The 19,098-nt window shown below is 55.1% G+C and overlaps 1 protein-coding gene and 1 long non-coding RNA gene across 2 annotated transcripts in view; both read left to right on the forward strand.

Annotated features, from left to right (window-relative positions):
- The first annotated feature begins 3,814 nt into the window (after window positions 1-3,814).
- LOC128079164 (uncharacterized) lies at window positions 3,815-5,897 on the forward strand. The gene is made up of 4 exons (XR_008205996.1): window positions 3,815-3,978; window positions 4,073-4,286; window positions 4,504-4,687; window positions 5,573-5,897. It is a non-coding gene; the product is annotated as an uncharacterized LOC128079164 (long non-coding RNA).
- An 815-nt stretch (window positions 5,898-6,712) lies between these two features.
- LOC128079161 (rho GTPase-activating protein 32-like) overlaps window positions 6,713-19,098 on the forward strand; it is a 52,019-nt gene continuing 39,633 nt past the window's right edge. Inside the window, exons 1-15 of the mRNA XM_052680131.1 lie at window positions 6,713-6,734; window positions 8,136-8,221; window positions 8,884-8,961; window positions 9,661-9,783; window positions 10,363-10,440; window positions 11,232-11,313; window positions 12,021-12,164; window positions 12,443-12,545; window positions 12,810-12,942; window positions 13,484-13,566; window positions 13,928-14,035; window positions 14,404-14,549; window positions 15,044-15,248; window positions 15,765-15,910; window positions 16,100-16,416. Of these exons, the coding sequence (XP_052536091.1) occupies window positions 8,908-8,961; window positions 9,661-9,783; window positions 10,363-10,440; window positions 11,232-11,313; window positions 12,021-12,164; window positions 12,443-12,545; window positions 12,810-12,942; window positions 13,484-13,566; window positions 13,928-14,035; window positions 14,404-14,549; window positions 15,044-15,248; window positions 15,765-15,910; window positions 16,100-16,416 (1,722 nt within the window). The 5' untranslated portion in view covers window positions 6,713-6,734; window positions 8,136-8,221; window positions 8,884-8,907. The remainder of the gene's footprint in view (window positions 6,735-8,135; window positions 8,222-8,883; window positions 8,962-9,660; window positions 9,784-10,362; window positions 10,441-11,231; window positions 11,314-12,020; window positions 12,165-12,442; window positions 12,546-12,809; window positions 12,943-13,483; window positions 13,567-13,927; window positions 14,036-14,403; window positions 14,550-15,043; window positions 15,249-15,764; window positions 15,911-16,099; window positions 16,417-19,098) is intronic.

Below are 19,098 nucleotides of genomic sequence, written 5' to 3' on the forward strand. Positions count from 1 at the left end.
ATGCGCACGGCGGCGAGGGAGCTGACGCATGCGCACGGCGGCGAGGGAGCTGACGCATGCGCACGGCGGCGAGGGAGCTGACGCATGCGCACGGCGGCGAGGGAGCTGACGCATGCGCACGGCGGCGAGGGAGCTGACGCATGCGCACGGCGGCGAGGGAGCTGACGCATGCGCACGGCGGCGAGGGAGCTGACGCATGCGCACGGCGGCGAGGGAGCTGACGCATGCGCACGGCGGCGAGGGAGCTGACGCATGCGCACGGCGGCGAGGGAGCTGACGCATGCGCACGGCGGCGAGGGAGCTGACGCATGCGCACGGCGGCGAGGGAGCTGACGCATGCGCACGGCGGCGAGGGAGCTGACGCATGCGCACGGCGGCGAGGGAGCTGACGCATGCGCACGGCGGCGAGGGAGCTGACGCATGCGCACGGCGGCGAGGGAGCTGACGCATGCGCACGGCGGCGAGGGAGCTGACGCATGCGCACGGCGGCGAGGGAGCTGACGCATGCGCACGGCGGCGAGGGAGCTGACGCATGCGCACGGCGGCGAGGGAGCTGACGCATGCGCACGGCGGCGAGGGAGCTGACGCATGCGCACGGCGGCGAGGGAGCTGACGCATGCGCACGGCGGCGAGGGAGCTGACGCATGCGCACGGCGGCGAGGGAGCTGACGCATGCGCACGGCGGCGAGGGAGCTGACGCATGCGCACGGCGGCGAGGGAGCTGACGCATGCGCACGGCGGCGAGGGAGCTGACGCATGCGCACGGCGGCGAGGGAGCTGACGCATGCGCACGGCGGCGAGGGAGCTGACGCATGCGCACGGCGGCGAGGGAGCTGACGCATGCGCACGGCGGCGAGGGAGCTGACGCATGCGCACGGCGGCGAGGGAGCTGACGCATGCGCACGGCGGCGAGGGAGCTGACGCATGCGCACGGCGGCGAGGGAGCTGACGCATGCGCACGGCGGCGAGGGAGCTGACGCATGCGCACGGCGGCGAGGGAGCTGACGCATGCGCACGGCGGCGAGGGAGCTGACGCATGCGCACGGCGGCGAGGGAGCTGACGCATGCGCACGGCGGCGAGGGAGCTGACGCATGCGCGGTGCATTTCCGAAAAAAAATCGCATGCGCACTTTGTGCCAAGAGTTGCCCATGCGCAGTGCAAAGCGAACCGCTGGTGCTTGCGTAGAGATGATTGGAGGCGAAAACATGCCCAGCGCTGCTGCGAGAAAGGCGCATGCGCTTAACGACGAAGAAAGAGACGCATGCGCACTGTTGGCCGGACAGGCGCATGCGTACTGCCATGACGAAAAAGGCGCATGCACTCTGCGGAAGTGCAGCTCGCCCATGCGCAGTGCGTGATGAGGACTGTGCATGCACATAATGGCTGCGAGGCTGGCGCATGCACAGTACCGTATCAAGAGGGGCGCACGCGCCGTGCAGAGATGATATCGTCACATGTGCGCTGCGAAATCGAAAGCTAACGCATGCGCATTGCTGTATTGGTAGGGGGTTAAGCATGCACAGCGGGCTGTGAAAAAGCGCATGCATCTTGTGCGCATGCGCAGTGCGATGTCTAGAAGGCGCATGCGTACTGTAGTCATGGAATCTGGGCATGCGGGCTGCCCGCTGCGCGAGACGCATGCGCAGTGCTGTTCCAAGAAGCCGCATGCGTAGCTCGGTACTGAGCTGGTGCATGCGCCGTGCGGGGCAGAAACCGGCGCGTGTATGTAGCGCGTTACAGTGCCTGGATTTAGTCATATGTGTTGCTTTCTCGAGACATGCTCGTGTCGGTGCTGCTGCACATCGGTAGCGCGATCGAGAAGCTCCGAGCCGCTCTAAGCGGTGTTGCACTGCCGCTGCGAGGGCTTTTAAATGGCCGGGGGATGGTGCAGGGCTGGGGCGGAAGGAGACGTTTGCCAGTTCAACGGGCAGGCGAGCAGGTTGGATGCCACGAGGCGCTGAAGGGCAGCTGTGAGCCGAACCGGTCTGTTCCCGGGTGGGCTCGGGCATAAAATGGTGGAAATAGAGGAGGGGCATCGTGGATTATAAATATCGCTGAGCCCGCGGTGCGAGAATCGGCTGCTTGCCTGTTCCCGCAGTGGTTTTTCGAAACAGATGTTCTTTTTAAGGTGACGGGCGCGCGTTCGCTGTTGTCTGGAGGACTGATCACCATAGAGAGCGGCGGATTAGCTGCGCAGAGAGGTTAGAACGGCACTTCCGCATTTCTAGGCGCATGCGTTATGCCGCTGGCGGGACTCGGTGGCAGGCAGCTGCAGTTCCGCGCATTGGCCACGCGGTGGCAGCAGAGACCGCGGCAAGAACTTTGCTGCAGAATTGATTGCGGGACTCAGCGACAGGCAGGGGCAGTTCCGCGCGTTGGGGGCTGCCTGTGGGGTGCGTGGAATCCTGGGACGAGTTGATGGCCGTGCGCAGTGGGGTGATGGTGCCCTCGGTGCACGGCTGTGACAGCGGGGTGGGGGTTGGTGCCCCCAAAATGGGATGGTAGGCGAGTTGTACAGGGAGTGCATGTGAAGCAATGCTGGAGCAACTGAGGGGTGCAGCCCTGCGAGCACAGGTGGAAACAACGCAGCCATGGAAGCAGATGTGGGACCTGTGGGTCACTTATGGATCGCTTATGGGGTGCTGATGTGTCACTTTTGGGGCACAGGCTGCTGTTGGTTTTTTGTGGGTCTCTGCTGCCTCACTTGTGGGCCAATTATGGGTCAATTCCTGGTCCCTTTGCCAGTTAACAGTCCCAGGCTGCTGTGGGGCACTTCTGGGCCCGTGTGTCTCATTTGTGGGTCCCTGCTGTGCCACTTGTGAGTCACTTGTGGGGCACTGGGGGGCACTTGTTGGTGACAGGACACTTGTGGGGCACTTATGGGGTGCTGATGGGTCAATTATGGGGGACTTATGGGGCACTTGTAGTTCAGTTGTTTGTCACTCACAGGGTGCTGATGGGTCAATTATGGGGGACTTATGGGGCACTTGTAGTTCAGTTGTTTGTCACTCACGGGGTGCTGATGTGTCACTTGTGGGGCCCTTGTGGCTCCCAGGTCACTGTGGGGCTCTCTGGGTCCCTCCCTGATTCTTTGGGGTTTGGATTGCTGTTGGAACCAAAAGGCCACATGCTGCCATACAGGCAGGTGCTGGGTTCACCCACTGAGGACACCAAACCCTCCTATAACATCACAGTGGTCTTTAATTGCTGTGCGAGGAGATGACGCGGCCAGCAGAGCAGGGGAGGTGATCCCCCCTCTCTGCTCTGCCCTGGTCAGGCCTCACCTGCAGTACTGCATCCAGTTCTGGGTTCCCTGTACAGAAATGACAGGGATCTCCTGGAGAGAGTCCAACAGAAGGCCAGGAAAGTGATAAAGGGCCTGGAGCATTTCCCCATTGTGGAAAGGCTGGGAGACCTGGGTCTGTTCAGCCTTGAGGAAAGAAGACTGAGAGCAGATCTGATTAATGCTTATGTATTTGTTAAGTGTGGGAGTCCAAAGGACACGGCCAACCTCTTGTCAGCGATCTGTGGGGACAGGAGAAGGGGAAATGGCCACAAACTGGAGCACAGGAAGTTCTGCACCAAAATGCAAAGGATCTTCTTCACGGCGAGGATGATGGAGCGCTGGAACAGGCTGCCCAGGGAGGCTGTGGCTTCTCCTTGTCTGGAGATATTCCAGACCCTCCTGGACACCCACCTGCGCGGCCCGCTGTAGGGAGCCCATTTTGCAGGGAGCTTGGACTCAATGATCACTGGGGGTCCCCTGCAACCCCAGTTCTGTGGTTCTGTAATTTTAATCTTTGCTTCTTGCAGCGATGCAGTGTTTCAGAAGGGAGAAAAGCATGGCAGGCATCAACTGGATTTCTGTGGTTGGTAAAGCTGTGCTGAGAAGTGGGCTGACACTTGGACCTGGAAATGTGTCTGCAGACTCTGCACCCAGAGGAATGACTTTTCCCTGCAGGTTGGGCTTGTCTAAGGTAGGTCATTGCTAGGTGAGCTTCTGCTTTAAAACATCAAATTGTACAAATAAGGAAACTTCAAAAGCAATATTGCCAATTCTTTTTTACATAGGTGATTTTTTCACGAGGAAAGGTTTGAAATGTTGTTTGCTAATGGAAGATGGAGAGAGGAAAATCAAGTCAAAGGCACACTATGCACAGCCAGCACATAGCATCCGCGCCGCTCTCCCCCTGCACAAAGGAGGAGCAGCTCAGCAAGCTTGGCCTGAGCCATGGAAGGGAGCATACAAACATCTGGACCAACCCCAATGGAGCTGGTTCTGCAGGTTGGTTGTCTTCCGCTGTGTGTCTGCCATCCTGTTGCTCTGGGGTAGATTTGTTCATGTTCAGCTCATGGAGTTGAGGTCTGAGTTTAAGTCCGTGGGCATCGTCCAGGAATTGGGGTAGGGTACGAGGCAAGGAAAATTGGGGTAAGAGAATGAGGTTTAGGACCAGGAACCTCTTCCATCACTATTAGCTCTTGCTGTTCTCTTTTTGGCTTAGGAATCCATGTGGGTTTTTTAATGAAGAACAAATTCGTGCAGCTTGTGAGTGAATTCATTCACGCATGTTAATCGTTGTTCTTCTCTACATGGAGCTGCAATTGAAATGGATGCTTGTGGTCTGATGTGCAGCCCCCTCTGATGTGCTCAGATGAGCCAAGTTTGCAAGGCCTGGCTCTCGGTTGGTGAGTTGTGCCCAAGGTCAGAGAGGTGACTCTTGTCAGCTTTGAGATGCATCTTCCAGTTGCACGCTGTGTTCCTGTTGCGTTGAGCTCTTGAGCTCCAGCCCTAAGTGAGGATGCAAGCGCTACCGCAGAAGGGATGGTTGAGATTGGAAGTGCAGTGCAAAGGGCTGGAGCCAGCAGGAGCGGGGATGTGATCATCCCCCTGTGCTCAGCTCTGGTGAGTCCTCAACTTGAGTGCTGTGTTCAGTTCTGGGTCCCTCACTACATGAAAGACATTGGAACCCTGAAATGTGTCCAGAGAAGAGCAGTGAAGCTGTGAGGAGTGTGGAGCACAAGTGTTATGGGGAGGCAGCTGAGGGAATGGGGATTATTTAGTCTGGGGAAGAGGAGGCTCAGGGCAGACCTTATCCCTCTCTACAGTTAGCTGAAGAGAGGTCATGTCGAGGTAGGGCTCATCGTCTTCTCCCATGTAAGCAGCGATAGGACTGGGGGGAACGGCCTCAAGTTGCACAAGGGGAGATTGAGGCTGGATGTTAAGAAACACTTCTCCACAGGAGTGGTCCGACGCTGGAACGGGCTGCCCAGGTTGGTGATAGAGTTACTGTCCCTGCAGGTGTTCAAGAAACATTAGATGTTGTCCTGAGGGACATAAGGGGCTTAGTGGGAAATGGTGGTGGCAGGTGGACGGTTGGACTGGATGATCTTAGAGATCTTTTCCAACCTTGCTAATTTTATGTTTCCATGAAAGGCATCTGCTGGTGAGAGCTTTGGTGGGTGAGCATCAGGCTGCTGGACAGTAGGCAGCTGTTGTCTGTGCAGACAGCCACATCCACGGAGAGTGGAGTCTTTTTAACCTTAACCTTGTCTTTCGTGTCTCATGTGCAGTAAGGCATGTTGTTATAAAGCACCATCGTAGGGGCAACCTTGGTTTGTGCAGCCACCAGAGCTCTCCCCCATGCTTTTCCCTGTGATGTGTGGCCGTATCGAAGGCCTCGCAGAAGCCTGGGTAGGTGAAGTCAGTTGCTCTTCCTTTCCCCCCCCCCGATGCTGGAAATAGCAGGGAACGGGACTGGGGGACATCCCAGCAGTGGGTTCCTACCTCAGCAGGACTGAATGGCCGTTCTGGTGCATGTATTTTGAGTGAATCTGACACCAGTTAGAGAAATGAGGGGCCTGTGGACAAAAAGAATGTGCTGCATTTTGCAGTGTAAGGTGTAAGCGGAGAGGTTTAGCAAGGATTTTTTTAGATGAAAATAGTTAATCCCATATTTCCTTTTCATTGTTCTTTCATCTAGTTCTTGGAAAGTTACCTTTGGATTCTACATGACCATTTATTACTGAAGAGAATACACGTGCACCCCATGCTTTTCATCTGTGCAAAGAATCTTGTAAACGTCTGTGTGTGTGTTTCTTCTTGGCACTGAGATGAAGCTGTGTGGAACATAGGCTTGGATGTCTTTTCAATCAGATGCAGGGACGTGTAATGCTCATCTTAGATGTCGTGCTGACAAGAAGAGCAGAGAGGTAAATTTTATAACGTTGCATGCTTTTTTTTTTTTTTTTAAATTTTAAATTTTAATTTTTTTCCAGTCATAATCATGGAACCATAGAAGCATTACCCAGACAGTAGGAGCCTTTGTCACCTGGACTTCCTACCAGTGACACAGGCAGTGCAAGTCAGCATCCCAAGCATCCATGAAACCCCTGCACAGGACTGGTGAGAGTTACCCTGGCGCCGTCCTTTGGCAATCTCAGGTCTCTGTAAGCTCCCAAGCTGTGTCGTAACTCCTCCCGTGGTGCTGACTCAGCTCTCCCAGTCTTTTGTGGGAGAGAGCTGGAGTTGAACTCCTTCCTGCTTCCTGCCTCTGTCCTCCCTGCTTTGCCCATGGCCCAGTGAGCCTCCATCCTTGTTAGGTGTCTTGAATTACTGAGTTGCTTAAGGATTGGGTGGACCAATTAAATTCTTAGTGATGTCTCCAGATACACGTGTGCACAAAAGCACACTCTAATGCAGTGGTGTGGGGTGTGCTGAAGCATGCCCTCTCAGGTCAGTCTAAGCATCCATAGAGTAGACCTGTCTAACAAAACAGGGAATGGACAGTTAAACCCATTCTGTTGGGAAATACTCTCTCCTTCTAAGTACCTTTAGAACGTGAGTTTCTTCAATTAATTACTCAACTCATTTGCTTTTCCTGAATGATCCTAAGTTCTTTTCTCAGGCGACATCTGCACTCTGCTCAGTCCACGGAGAATCCCTGCCCGCAGATGCAATGACACAGCATGGCTCACAACCTCATTTTTCATTGCTTACTGTTATAGCAGCTGCCATCCATGTCCACCCTGCATATTCTTAGAGCTCTTCTGGAGTCCATGGGGCAGACTTATGGTTGAACTAAAGGGAATTTTTTCATATTGCTCTAGCTCCAGATGATTATCCCTAGTATCATTATATTAAAAAAAAAAAAGGCGTTTGAAGTAGTGCAATATATCTTCTGTGCCTCAGAATGTGGCACGTGTGGCATGAGAGAGTTGTGAGGCCACGAGGACTGCCCAGACAGCATGAGAACTGTAAGAGCAGAGAGCTATAGGTGATGCAGCGCTATTGGTGCCTCCCGCAGGAAGCGGTAGCTGGAACAAAATATGGCCAGAAGAGTGATCAGATTGCGTTTGGTAAGGAACTATTTCATTGGTTGTAGAACTTTGACAAAATGTATATTCAGGATGATGATCAGCATGCCAGGTGCTGGGACCATGCCGAAAGAGAAATGGTCTGAAAACGTCGGTGCCATTTGAAATATATCCCCTTCCACAAAGCCCTCAGATCCAGGGATGGCCTGAGGCCAGCTGTACGAGGCTGCAGAGGAGCAAGCGCTGGGTCCTGCGCTGTGGTCATGACAACCGCATGGCAGCTTCTGCAGGATTGGGCTGAGGTAGAATTCCGCTGATTCTAGAATGTTGGGTGCGGTGTTGGAATCTTCTGGTCCTGTGACATGGTCTTGCCTCCCCACCCTGTCGTCATGGCGGAGCAGCCTGGTGGCCCTTAGTGATGTCACAAGAGGCTGGAATGAGGGGAGGAGCAGTGCGTGCTGCGTCCCTTCATTGGAGCGCTTGAGCTCTGCGTGAGTAGCTCGCTTGTTGCCCTTGTGCAGCGACTGAGTGCCTTCATTTTCACCCCTTGTGTCTTGTGCAGCATCTTGTAGGTAAGCTGAGACAGGGCGTGGGATAGAGGGGTGGGCAGTGAGGTGTTGAGAACTGCTGGCTGGTGGAGCTCGTAGTGTCATATTGCTTACTCTTGTCCATCAGACGTAACTTTCACCCAGTACCTGTATTCCCAAGCGATCCACAAAGATGGCATTTTTTCCATGGTTTTTTCCTTGTCGTCTTTGCTCCATTGTGCAAGCTCACAGACCTGTTCCTTCTCTCTCCTCTACCTGCTCCCTTGGTGCAGCTTTCGCTCGTGGAAGAACAGAGCAAAGTGACAAGAAACAGCTGCGAGTTCAAGGAATTGTCTACCTTGTTCTGATCTCCTGCCAGGTACGTGCCACGCTTTGTCCCCCCACGTGGTTGACCAGCACTGTGTCGCACCATGTTTGGTAACACAGCCTCACCCAGCTTTGATGGGACACTGGTCCTGTGTGGGTTTTTTCCACTTCCCCTCCAGCTCCACCTTCAGAAGGATGCTGTGCGTGGTGCTGTGACCAGCTGGTCTGAAGGAAACCAATCCCTTAGGCAAAGAGTGCAAGCCCCAGTTTGTGCAGAGCTGCACAGCATGACCCAGGGACACAAGCAAGCACGCTTCGGCTGCGTGAGTGTGCCCGGCAGCTGTGGGGAGCACAGCAGAGATGTGAGCAGAGGAAATCCATGTGCGAGGCTGCGGCCGGCGCTGGACGTGAGGCTGGTGGGAGCCGGGGGCTGGGGAGCAGATCCACCCCCAGCAGTGACTCCTCTCACTGCCCTGCTGCTGCGCTGTCGGAGTGCTCTGAGCACCTGCTGCCTTGTGCCAGTCCCCATCTGCTAGCAGAGGGACAGCCGCTTGGTCAAATGCTGCCCAGTAGGCTGTCTCGTTTGATTTGACTGAACAAAGTGGCTGTTTCTAGAACACCTGCCTATTCCAGTGGGTAACTGAGGGTAGTTCTGAGGAAGTCTCTCAATAGCGTGGTGTGTGACCAGAGAAAATATGAGCGTGTTTCTTTTCATTCCAGCTTGTCGTGCCTGCTGTGATGGGCGTCGCGTGCAGCGAGATCAGCTGTGGGCCTGACATGGCACGGATGGAGGTAGAGTATGAAGCTCTGATTGGTCTTTGTTCCCTGATTTGAGCCAGCAGAGTGAGCTGCAGATGTGCTCTCCTGCTTTTCAAGAGAGAACGAATCCTTGTGGCTCTATCAGTGTCACTGAAAAGCTGCCTTAAAAGCTTCATGTCCTTGCGGCAGGCATCTAGATGGCTGTGGAAGTCATAGTACCAACAGAATCAGATCCGGTGTTGTAAATGTGCAGAAGCATTTTCCCCGTCCTGCCTGGATGTTGTCACCCACAGACAAAGTGCTGTTCTCATATTCAGCAAGTTCAAGAAAGGTGGCACTTGTAATGAGCCAAGGATTGGGTCAGTGGACCGGCTGCTATGTCCAGTCCACGGCTGAGGTCTCCAGGCAATGGGTGACAGGAAGTGAGCAGACTCTTACGCTCCTCTTTGGGAAGGCAGTAGTGCAAGCATGGCAAGTTTATAAAACTGCTGGAGCCGTCTCGGTTGTGGAGTTTGTCCTCTTAGTCTGGGTAGAGAGAGATGCATCTTTGCACTGCCTGGCACTGCGCACTGGAAAGAGAAACAGCTGTTATTAGACTTGCAGTTTCTTGTTAAGTGCTTATGATAAGGACCGAGTGCATTTCCTGCAGCTTTCTCTGCCGATGTGCTCCTCACCCTGAAATCCTCCTTGCAGCCCTCAGCTCCTCACCGTGGCCTGTGCTCTCTGTTTCAGGCTGAGAACAACGGGAAGCCCCTGCTGGTCCGTGAGGAGTCATCTCTTAATATCCCAGCAATTGCTGCTGCCCATGTTATTAAGAGATACGTTGCCCAGGCACCGGATGAACTCTCCTTGGAGGTAAGCAGTTAACGGCATTCCTAGTTGTCGTGTACAGAAGAGTATAACATGTGAAGCTATCAGGAATATTCTCAGACACCTGCAGAATGTTTGGTGAGGTGAAGCCCAGAAGATTCAGTTCCAGATCAGACTTGCACTGGGTTGGATGCAGGGAGGAGTTAAGCCATCTCTAAAATATGGCTCTATTTTGCATTTGGATCTTCTGATCCAAGAGCAACTCCCCGGTGTGGTAGCCTGGTCTCTGAGCAATGGCAGACCAGTGTATGGAGTGTGCAGATCTGTTCAGGCTCTGTTCGGCTGACTTAGGCCTGTGGTTTAATTGGAGCTCTCCCTTGGGCAAAGAGCCTGCTGCTTTTGAGAACCATTTCATGCTGAACAGCTGAATTCTGTATGTTGTGTATTGGAGTGACTCTTCTACTTCCACGTTCAGTTGTACGACTGCAAATGCCTGAAGAGCTGCACTGGTGCAATGGCTCTCAAGCTTGACGATATTGGGCAGTGCAGAAGAATGCAGTCATTTGAGCTGCGCTTTCCTCCCCGCCGTGCCGAAGCTGGGATTGACGTTGCAATCTCTTGCAGGTGGGAGACCTCGTGTGCGTCATCGAGATGCCGCCTCAGGAGCTGAGCCCCCGCTGGAGAGGCAAGCACGGCTTTCAGGTAGGCCCACGCTTCAGACGTGAGAGCGCAACTTCGGTCGAGGCAGGAATCTCAGCTTAGAGCTGCCCTGCCTGCACAGCGTGGCTCCACATGGAAAATGGTTTCCTTGTGCTGGTGTCAGAGGACTTTCCCTTTTGCTGTGGGCTTGGGCCAGAGCTGAAAGTTGGTCTTTGTAGGAAACTGCCTCCTCAGTTAACTTAGAAAGAAGAGCCCTCACAACATGCATCAGGTCACGGCCACTGAACCGCACCTTTGGAAATGCAGCAGCTAGGACACGTGTTTCAGTGTCTCAGCATCTGTGTTTGTACTCGTGCGGAACACGCATGAAGTCAGTGTCTTTAAGGAAGTTACGGCCTGTCAGCCGAGGCAGAGTGACAGAGCCTCTGCACGCTTGCTGCTGCTGCTGGCTGCAGAAGGCTGGGTAGCTCAGAGCTGGGGATGGCAGATGCATCTCGGTCAGCAAGCAGAAAGTGCATAGGCTGTGCTAACTCAGATCTAGCTGCGTCAATCTATCATAATATATAGCTTTTGTATGAACTCTTTCCCTTTGGGCACGGTTGAGATTTAGGAGTGCATAGCATACTTGTCCTTTCCCTGCTGCATACGCAGTTTCATGGATATTTGCCTGCAAATTTGGAATAATTATTAATTTTAAGCAGGCCATTTTTTTATTTGGACTGTCTTACGGAGCCTCCGGCAGGCACGTGATGAGGAAAAGGTGATGTTTGAACAGTTCCGGCTGGAGAAACGCTGCCTTCAGTATTGAACCTCTCTTCTTCTTCTTGTTACAGGTTGGATTTTTCCCTGGTGAGTGTGTGGAGCTCATTAACGGAAAAATCCCGGAGTCTCTCATCAATTCAGTGCCAAAGCCAGGTACGATGATACATTTGATGGTGCAGGGAAGCAAAATGGAGTCTTTTTTGGGTGTGTTCCGTGTTTAATACCTCCCTTATCCTTCCCACCTTATCCTCTGTGCTGATAATCCTTCCTGCATAGCACGGGGCGTATGGCTGGTGTTTTGTAGGCAGTGAGAATGAGGGAAGGCAAAGGCAGTTCTCCTGCAAGTCAGTACGAGGCTGAGAACAGCCAGCGTCCCTGGTGGACAGATAGAGGTCTGGTTGTGCTAGTGACACGCTTGATCAGAACGTGGCTTTTCAAGAGGGTCCTTAATGCCCAGGTTGAGCAAGCTAAGCAAGAAAGTGCATTAAACTCCATCAGAACGTGCAGAGATTTGGCCCAGTCCTCCTGTGTTTATGACTGGAGTTGGGGAAATCCTAGAATCCTTGTAGAATGGCTTGGCATGGAAGGGAGCTCAAGGATCGCCAAGCTCCAACCCCCTGCCTCAAGCTGGGCTGCCAATCAAGCTCCACATTTAATGTGAGATGAGACCCCACTGACCAGGGCCCCGTCCAACCTGCCTTGGACTCCTCCAGCAGGGATGGGGGAAAAATCCATTTTTGTGTGTATACTTGTTGGAAATGTTCTTCCTGTTTTGACGTGCTCTGTAGAATGTGTTGTGCTCGGCCTCGTCCAACTGAGCTGAACCTGAGATGAACTGGTTTCTTCCTTTTGTTGTGCAGTGCCCAAGAAGCGCGGCAAGCTCCTCACCTTCCTTCGTTCCGTGGTGAAGGCCCGCCCAAAGCAACGGAAAGAGCGGGAGGTGGAGAAGGAGAGGGTGTTTGGCCGTGACCTGGGAGAGCATCTTCTCCACTCTGGTTGTGATGGTAAGGGACAGCCCATTCCTGAGAGCTTCCCTGTCTGGGGACCTAGAGATGAAAGGGAGATGATATCTAGCCAGGGGCAGGTTGATACCAGTGGAGAAACGGGGAATGGGAGTTGATGGCTGAAAGATGAAGTGAGGCTAATGCTCCCAAGAGACAAGCACGTTTGTATTTGCTTCAGCCAAGCCTGGCTGGGTTTAGTGGATGGGATGTGACGGGAGCGCAGCCTGAGCCAGGACTTAACTAAGGAGCTCCAGTAACCGCGGGCACGTGTTCTTTAGTCCCCCAGGTCCTCCAGAGCTGCGCCGAGTTCATCGAGCAGCATGGCGTGGTGCAGGGGATATACCGCCTGTCCGGCGTGGCGTCCAACGTCCAGAGACTGCGGTAAGAGTGCTGCGACTGACAGACACAGCTGCCAGCAGGGGCACGTGCCCTGTTGCGGGCGTTCAGAGGCCTGCGGGCAATGCCTTAGCACAGAGAAAAGGTCTCCTTTGGGAACATCCCATCCAGCATGGCTGACGTGGTGCTGGTGGCCGAGTGTTTGTGTTCTCCTGTACATCAGGAAGCCCTTCTGATTCTTGATTGCATTGGGTGTGGCTTTTGACTTGCTTTCCTCTTTCTCAACCGCTTTCGTGTCCTTCTCTGCAGCCAGGAATTTGAGTCTGAGCAGGTTCCTGAGCTAACCGTCCGCGACGTTCACAGCGCGAGCTCCCTCTGCAAAATGTACTTCAGGGAGCTCCCGACCCCCCTGCTGACCGACCAGCTGTACGACAAGTTCTTGGTAAGCACGAGGCAACGCCTTTCCTTTCCCTCTTCGCTGGGCCTCTTGGGAGATGGCTGCAGCAGTGCCCCAGCTCTGAGGCCCTTCTTCTGTTAGCCCCATGGGGTTTACTCGCATGTCTTTGCCACATCCTGCATCGTGCTGATGACACTTCTGGTCCTCCCCGGAGGTGGTTATTTCCATATTCATAATGCTTGTGAGAATTCCTGCATTGTTGTTTTTTCTTGTTTTTTATTGTTTTTTTCTTTTTCTATTCTCCAACTCTTTCTGGAACGGGAATGGGATTAATAGCCAAGCATACTTGGAGATGAATGCCCCCTGCAAGGAGCTGAGCTGCCCAACCAGGCTGTAAACCGGCCCGGAGCTTGGACTCCTTCGCCCTAGTGGCACCAGCTGCGTGCCGCTGTGTTCCCCAGAGGCCTCTTGGAAGGCCTAAAATCTGTCCCTGTGTTGACCAGCAGCGCGCTGTCCCCATGGTTCCTGACCCTGCGGCAGGTATCTCTCCTGATTTGTGTCTCAGTCCCTTTCTGCCCTTTTCCAGGATGCTGTTGGTGCCACTACAGAGGAGGAGCGGCTGGTCAGAATGCAGGACGCCATCCAGCAGCTGCCCGCTCCTCACTACAGGTCAGTGCTGCCCTCAGTCTGCTGAACTCAGCCCTGCTGCACTTCAGAGGGCAATGGTGCGATTCCAGGCTGTGTCTCACGCGAGCAACACGATGCCTGGGTGTGCTGAAGCGGTTGAAGGCTATGCGGGGTTAATTTGTGGGGTCAGTTCCTGGGCACAGGGGCATGTGTGGTGCAGCTGATGGCTGCGGCTGTGCTGTGCTGGGGCTTGGTGCTGCAGCGTGGCACTTGGTCAAGTTGGGTCTACTTCATCTTCAGCGACAGTAGCAATAATAGCAACTAGCATGAAGTGAGGTTTGCTTTGTGAGTCGCAGCACGGCATGCTGGCTGGTGCTGAACATTTGCCGCTCTTGTTTCCCAGGACCCTGGCGTATCTGATGAGACACTTGGCCTGTCTGGCTGGGCACTGCTCCACCACAAACATGCATGCGAAGAACTTAGCCATTGTGTGGGCTCCAAACCTCCTAAGGTAAACTTCTTTTTCCATTTCTACAGAACGCTTACATCTGTTCTCAAGTAAAATATAGCAGTCCTCCCTTCTTCTGCACCACATGTGCTCTTCTCCTATAAAATGTGCAGTGAGTGGCTGACAGCAGAGCAGGAGCCTGGACTGTTCTCCAACCCCACGTGGGCACAATTTCTAGCTGAGCATTGCTGCTCTCTTGTTTAGATGGGACTGGTGTGTCCTTGATCAGCCAGGAGAACTTCTTCAGTGGCATCACTGATTGCCTACTGCGGAAGTCTCCAGAGCCCAGTTTGACAGCTTTGGGCTGCAGTAATTCAGACCTGGGGAAGCGATCTTGGCTGAATGACTTCTAAAACCTGCCTTTTCTGCAGATCACAGCAGAGCGAGTCTGCCTGCGCCAGCGGGAGAGCTGCCTGCACGGAACTGCAGACGCAGTTGGCCGTGGTGGAATTCATCATCAACCACACAGACGTCCTCTTCTGCTCCACACCTGGACCTGACATCGCAGATGGAGCAGGTGAGTGTCTTCCTCCATTAGCTTTATCTTGGTCAGACACCTGGATCAAATGCAGGCCTTCTCCAAGTCCTTTGAAATCCTCTTTTACTATCGAGGGGACAGCAGACTTCTGGGCTTAGATTGGAATCTGGCGTCCAGTTGCTGGATGCTGAGAATGTGCAAGCCCAAACGTGACAAGGAGAAAACTGTCACCGTCATTATGATGTTTTGCAAGCAGGTGAAGCTTGGTGAAAGTGTGGCAGCGAAGCTTTCGCAGTTCCCTGTGCCCCTTTTCTAGGGTTTTTGTTTGCCTGTTTCCACACAGTGAGCTGCTCTTAATGATGACTGCGTCCTTTGCCATAGACACACCGCTGAGCACATGGTTGTTTTGAGCTGCTCTTCTTCCAGTGGCTCGGATAAGCAAGTCTGAGGAAAACACAGCAGCTCCCCCAGACCTGTGATGGCTGTGCTGCCGCTTTCTGATCCTGGCTCTCACCTGTGGTTTTCCCTTCCAGGGCACAGTTCTCTCTCAGGGCCCCAGTCTGTGCGGGCGTCTTCTCCTGCCACAGAGCTGCTCAGCCTGGAGGAGGCGCAGGCACGGAGGCGAGGCCACAGCAGCTCTCCTGTCACTGTGGCACAGAGCAGGGACATAGAGGTGGAAGAAGGCCCCACAGCTGTACGGGGGAAATTCCACACAGTCATTGACTTTCCATCTGAAAGGTAAAGAGGACTTCCTTTTCCAGTACCTTATCATCATTGTTTGGGTGGGTTTTTGTGGTTCCTTTCCGTGTTTTCCCCCCCCCCCCCTACCATTATTTCTAGTGCCAAAGTTTGCTGAAACTCAGTTAAACTGATGGTGCCTGAAGTGTTGCAGTGAATCTCCACTCCCTTTGCACTGTGTGACTGAACTCACATTCAGCTGCCCGCCGGGCTGAGTTTAGCCACACAGGGCTGGCATTCCCTCCTTGCTGGGCAGGCAGTCACGAGATGCATAAAGCCACGCTGACGTCTGTCCTGGCCTGTGCTGGCTATACCTGGAAACGTTGGGGTTTTTCGGACTTCAGGGCCACGTGCCTGAATCCAATCCCAGTTCTCCTGGAAGCAGAGCTGTTGGTCAGACCTGCTGGCACGAGAAACCAGACATGGCAGTGAGATGGGGCCGATGAGCTGTCAGAGTCAGAGATGCTTTTGGAGTTCCATGCACAACTCACACCATTCCCTGTTTCTTCTCTCCAGACCAAGTCCATTGGGCAGGATGAAGGAATCACCAGCTGGCTGTTGGTGTTCCTGCTTCAGCCTAGGAAGACCATCCTCTGTGGCCAAACGCCAACCGCAGCGCTGTCCCAGGGAGCCCTCAGAGACAGACGTTGTAGTCCTGGCAGGTAAGGGTGCAAATCCTGCTTTCAACACCCTGCTTCTCAGCAACGTAGAATTCTTGCTGTCAGTGGGCTTGTATCTCCTTCTAGCTATCCAGCCCATACCTAGCACCTTCAGATCTCCCCTGATCAAGAACCAATTTTGTAATTCCGCTTGTGAGAGTTTGACACCAACCCCTGTTCATTCTTTTATAGGTGATTTGAGCTCTTGTCAACCCAGATGTGCCAGAGCAAGTAGCGATGCTGGGCTGTGTGCTTCCACCAATGGAGAGCTCTTGGGAAGCACAAATGGCTGCGGTTCAGCTGACAGCCTGCCGCATAACAACAGTGGTGGACACAAGGAGCTCATCCAAGTTGAAGCCCTCATTTCTCCCGGCTGTGCTGAAGATGCTGACCTGAGCCTGCCAGACACCACAGGCACCAGCCTGGACTGTGACCCGGTGCCTCTGCAGTGCAGCCCAGCCCAAGCACAGCCTGAGTGCCCCGACAGCAGCACCTCCGTGCAGGAGCAGGTCAGCAGCAGCGAGGAGGAGCCGTGCCTTTTGGAGGGGGACTGAGAATCAGGCCTCCAGTCCCAGGCACCGTGCAGCGGCTCTGACAGCTCTGAGCCACTCTCTCCGTGACCTTTCCACCCAAGAGAGGACGATTCCCATCTTTACCCGGACCTCTCACGCCCTCCTGTCTTTTCCTTTAATAATAAAAGCATATTTGTGCTCACTCAATGCCTTGAATGCTTGTGGAGTCTTCATTCACGAGGACTGGGATGAATGCAACAAACAATGAGGCACCTCAGCTTGCACTGCTGAAGCTAAGGGGTGCACGAAGCAGAGCTTGGGGTTTGTTCCCGTTTTGTCTGGCTTTGGGGTGTCTGCAGCTCCCATTTGGTATGGTAGCAAATAATTTCTAGCGTCCTGGATGCTGCTCGTGATAACCCCAAGCTTCCTGGCCGGTGGCTTTGTGATGCCTTTCAGGGCTTTTTGATGCACTGTGATGCCTTGGCTGCTTCCTAACACCTCTCTTCTCCTGCCACGTCCATTCCTGGCTCCCAACCTCCAAGCTGCCTGCGCAGATCATCTGCAGCCCTGTTACCATCACGCTGCAGAAGGACGAGCTCATTCAGACCCGGCCGCTCATTGGTCAGCGGCAGCGCTGTCCCGCCCCCGCCTGCCTCTTATTTGTCAGCGGCAGCGCTATCCCGCCCCCACCAGTCTCTCATTGGTCAGCGGTAGCGCTGCCCCCTCCCCCAGGGGTTCCTTGATCTGCAGTTGCTCCGCCGGCTGTGATTGACTGAGCCGCCGTGCGGGGGAGCGGGCGTTGGGGGCCGGCTGTTGGAGGCACGGAAGACCTCAGTGGCAGCCGTTGCTGTCTGGGCAGCAGCGAGGCGGAAGCCGCAGAGCGACGGGAGCGAGTGCTGAGGGCAGCTCCGCCGGAGGTGTGCGGGAGAGCTGTGCGGGACAGGGAGAGGAGCCCTGCGCGGCCCCAAGCAAGGGGAAATAGCTGTAAAGTGGAGCACGGGAAGTTCCGCCCGTGGACGAGAAGGGAGTTCTTCACGGTGAGGATGGCGCAGCTCTGGAACAGGCTGCCCAGGGAGGCTGTGGCTTCTTGTCTGGAGATATTCCAGAACCGCCTGGACGCCCAGGGAATTTTTTTCCGCTCTCTGTGCTGCCCTCGTGTGGCCGATTTGCGGAAGTGCAGCGAAGTTTTTTCCGCCGTCTCTCTGCTGCCCTCGTGTGGCCGATATGCGGAACTGCAACGAAGCTTTTTTTCCGCGGTCTCTGGTGACCCCGCGTAACCAATCGGTGCCCAACAACACGCATGGAAAAGCAGATGTGAATTTTGCACGAAAGACTCCTGTCTGGACTTTCTGCATGCGCGCTGCGGTGAGGAGAATTGCATATGCGCTCTGCGGTGAGGAAACTGACGCATGTGCAGTGCGATGTCCAGGAAGACCCATGGGTTCTGCCTGCATGAAGTCGGCGCATGCGGGCTGCACGCAGTAACCGACGCATGCGCAGTGCTGTGCCAAGAAGCCGCATACGCTGTTCGGTGCTGAGCTGGCGCATGCGTATTACCGTGCCGCGACTGGTGTATGCGCCTTGCGTGGCAGAAACCGGCGCGTATATATAGCGCGTTACAGAGCCCGGATTTGCTCAAATGTATTGCTTTCCCGAGACATGCTCGTGTCGGTGCTGCTGCACACCGGTAACGCGATCGAGAATCTCCGAGCTGCAGTGAGCCGCTGCGAGTCGCTCCGAGCCCTTCCGAGCTTCTCCGAGCCTTTCCGAGTCGTTCCGAGCCCCTCCGAGGAGTTGCAAGCCGCTCCGAGCCCCTCCGAGCAGCTCCGAGCCCGTCCGAGCCGCTGCGAGCCCCTCCGAGGAGCTCCGAGCCGCTCTGAGCAGCTTTCGCGCCGCTCCGAGCTGCTCCGAGTCCTTCCGAGTAGCTCCGAGCCGCTGCGAGTCGTTCCTAGCCCTTCCGAGGAGCTCCGAGCCCCACCGAGCCGCTCCGAGCCCCTCGGAGAAGCTCCGCGCCGCTTTCGTGCGGCTCCGAGTCCTTCCATGCAGCTCCGAGCCGCTTTTCTGCCGCTCCGAGCCACTCCAGTCCTTCCGAGCAGCTCCGAGCCTTTCTGTGTGGTTCCGAGCCCCTCCGAGGAGCTCCGAGCCGCTCCGAGCAGCTTTCGCGCTGCTGCGAGCTGCTCCGAGTCCTTCCGGGCAGCTCCGAGCCGCTGCGAGTCGTTCCGAGCCCCTCCGAGGAGCTCTGAGCCTAACCGAGCAGCTCCGAGCCGCTTTTGCGCCGCTCCGAGTCCTTCCGAGCAGCTCTGAGCCGCTGCGAGTCGTTCCTAGCCCTTCCGAAGAACTCCGAGCCCCACCGAGCCGCTCCGAGCCCCTCGGAGAAGCTCCGCGCCGCTTTCGTGCTGCGCCGAGCCGCTCCGAGTCCTTCCAAGCAGCTCCGAGCCCCACCAAGCAGCTCTGAGCCCTTCCGAGCAGCTCCGAGATGCTTCTGTGCCGCTCCGAGTCCTTCCAAGCAGGTTCGAGCTCCTCCAAGTCGTTCCAAGCCCCTCTGAGGAGCTCCAAGCCCCTAGGAGAAGTTCCGAGCCGCTGCGAGCCGCTCTGAGCCGCAGCGAGTCGCTCCGAGCCCTTCTGAGTCGTTCCGAGCCCCTCCGAGGAGCTGCAAGCCGCTCCGAGCCACTCTGAGAC

The sequence above is a fragment of the Tympanuchus pallidicinctus genome, unplaced genomic scaffold (genome assembly GCF_026119805.1).
Source record: "Tympanuchus pallidicinctus isolate F22 unplaced genomic scaffold, pur_lepc_1.0 scaffold18, whole genome shotgun sequence".
NCBI classification, from domain to species: Eukaryota; Metazoa; Chordata; class Aves; order Galliformes; family Phasianidae; genus Tympanuchus; species Tympanuchus pallidicinctus.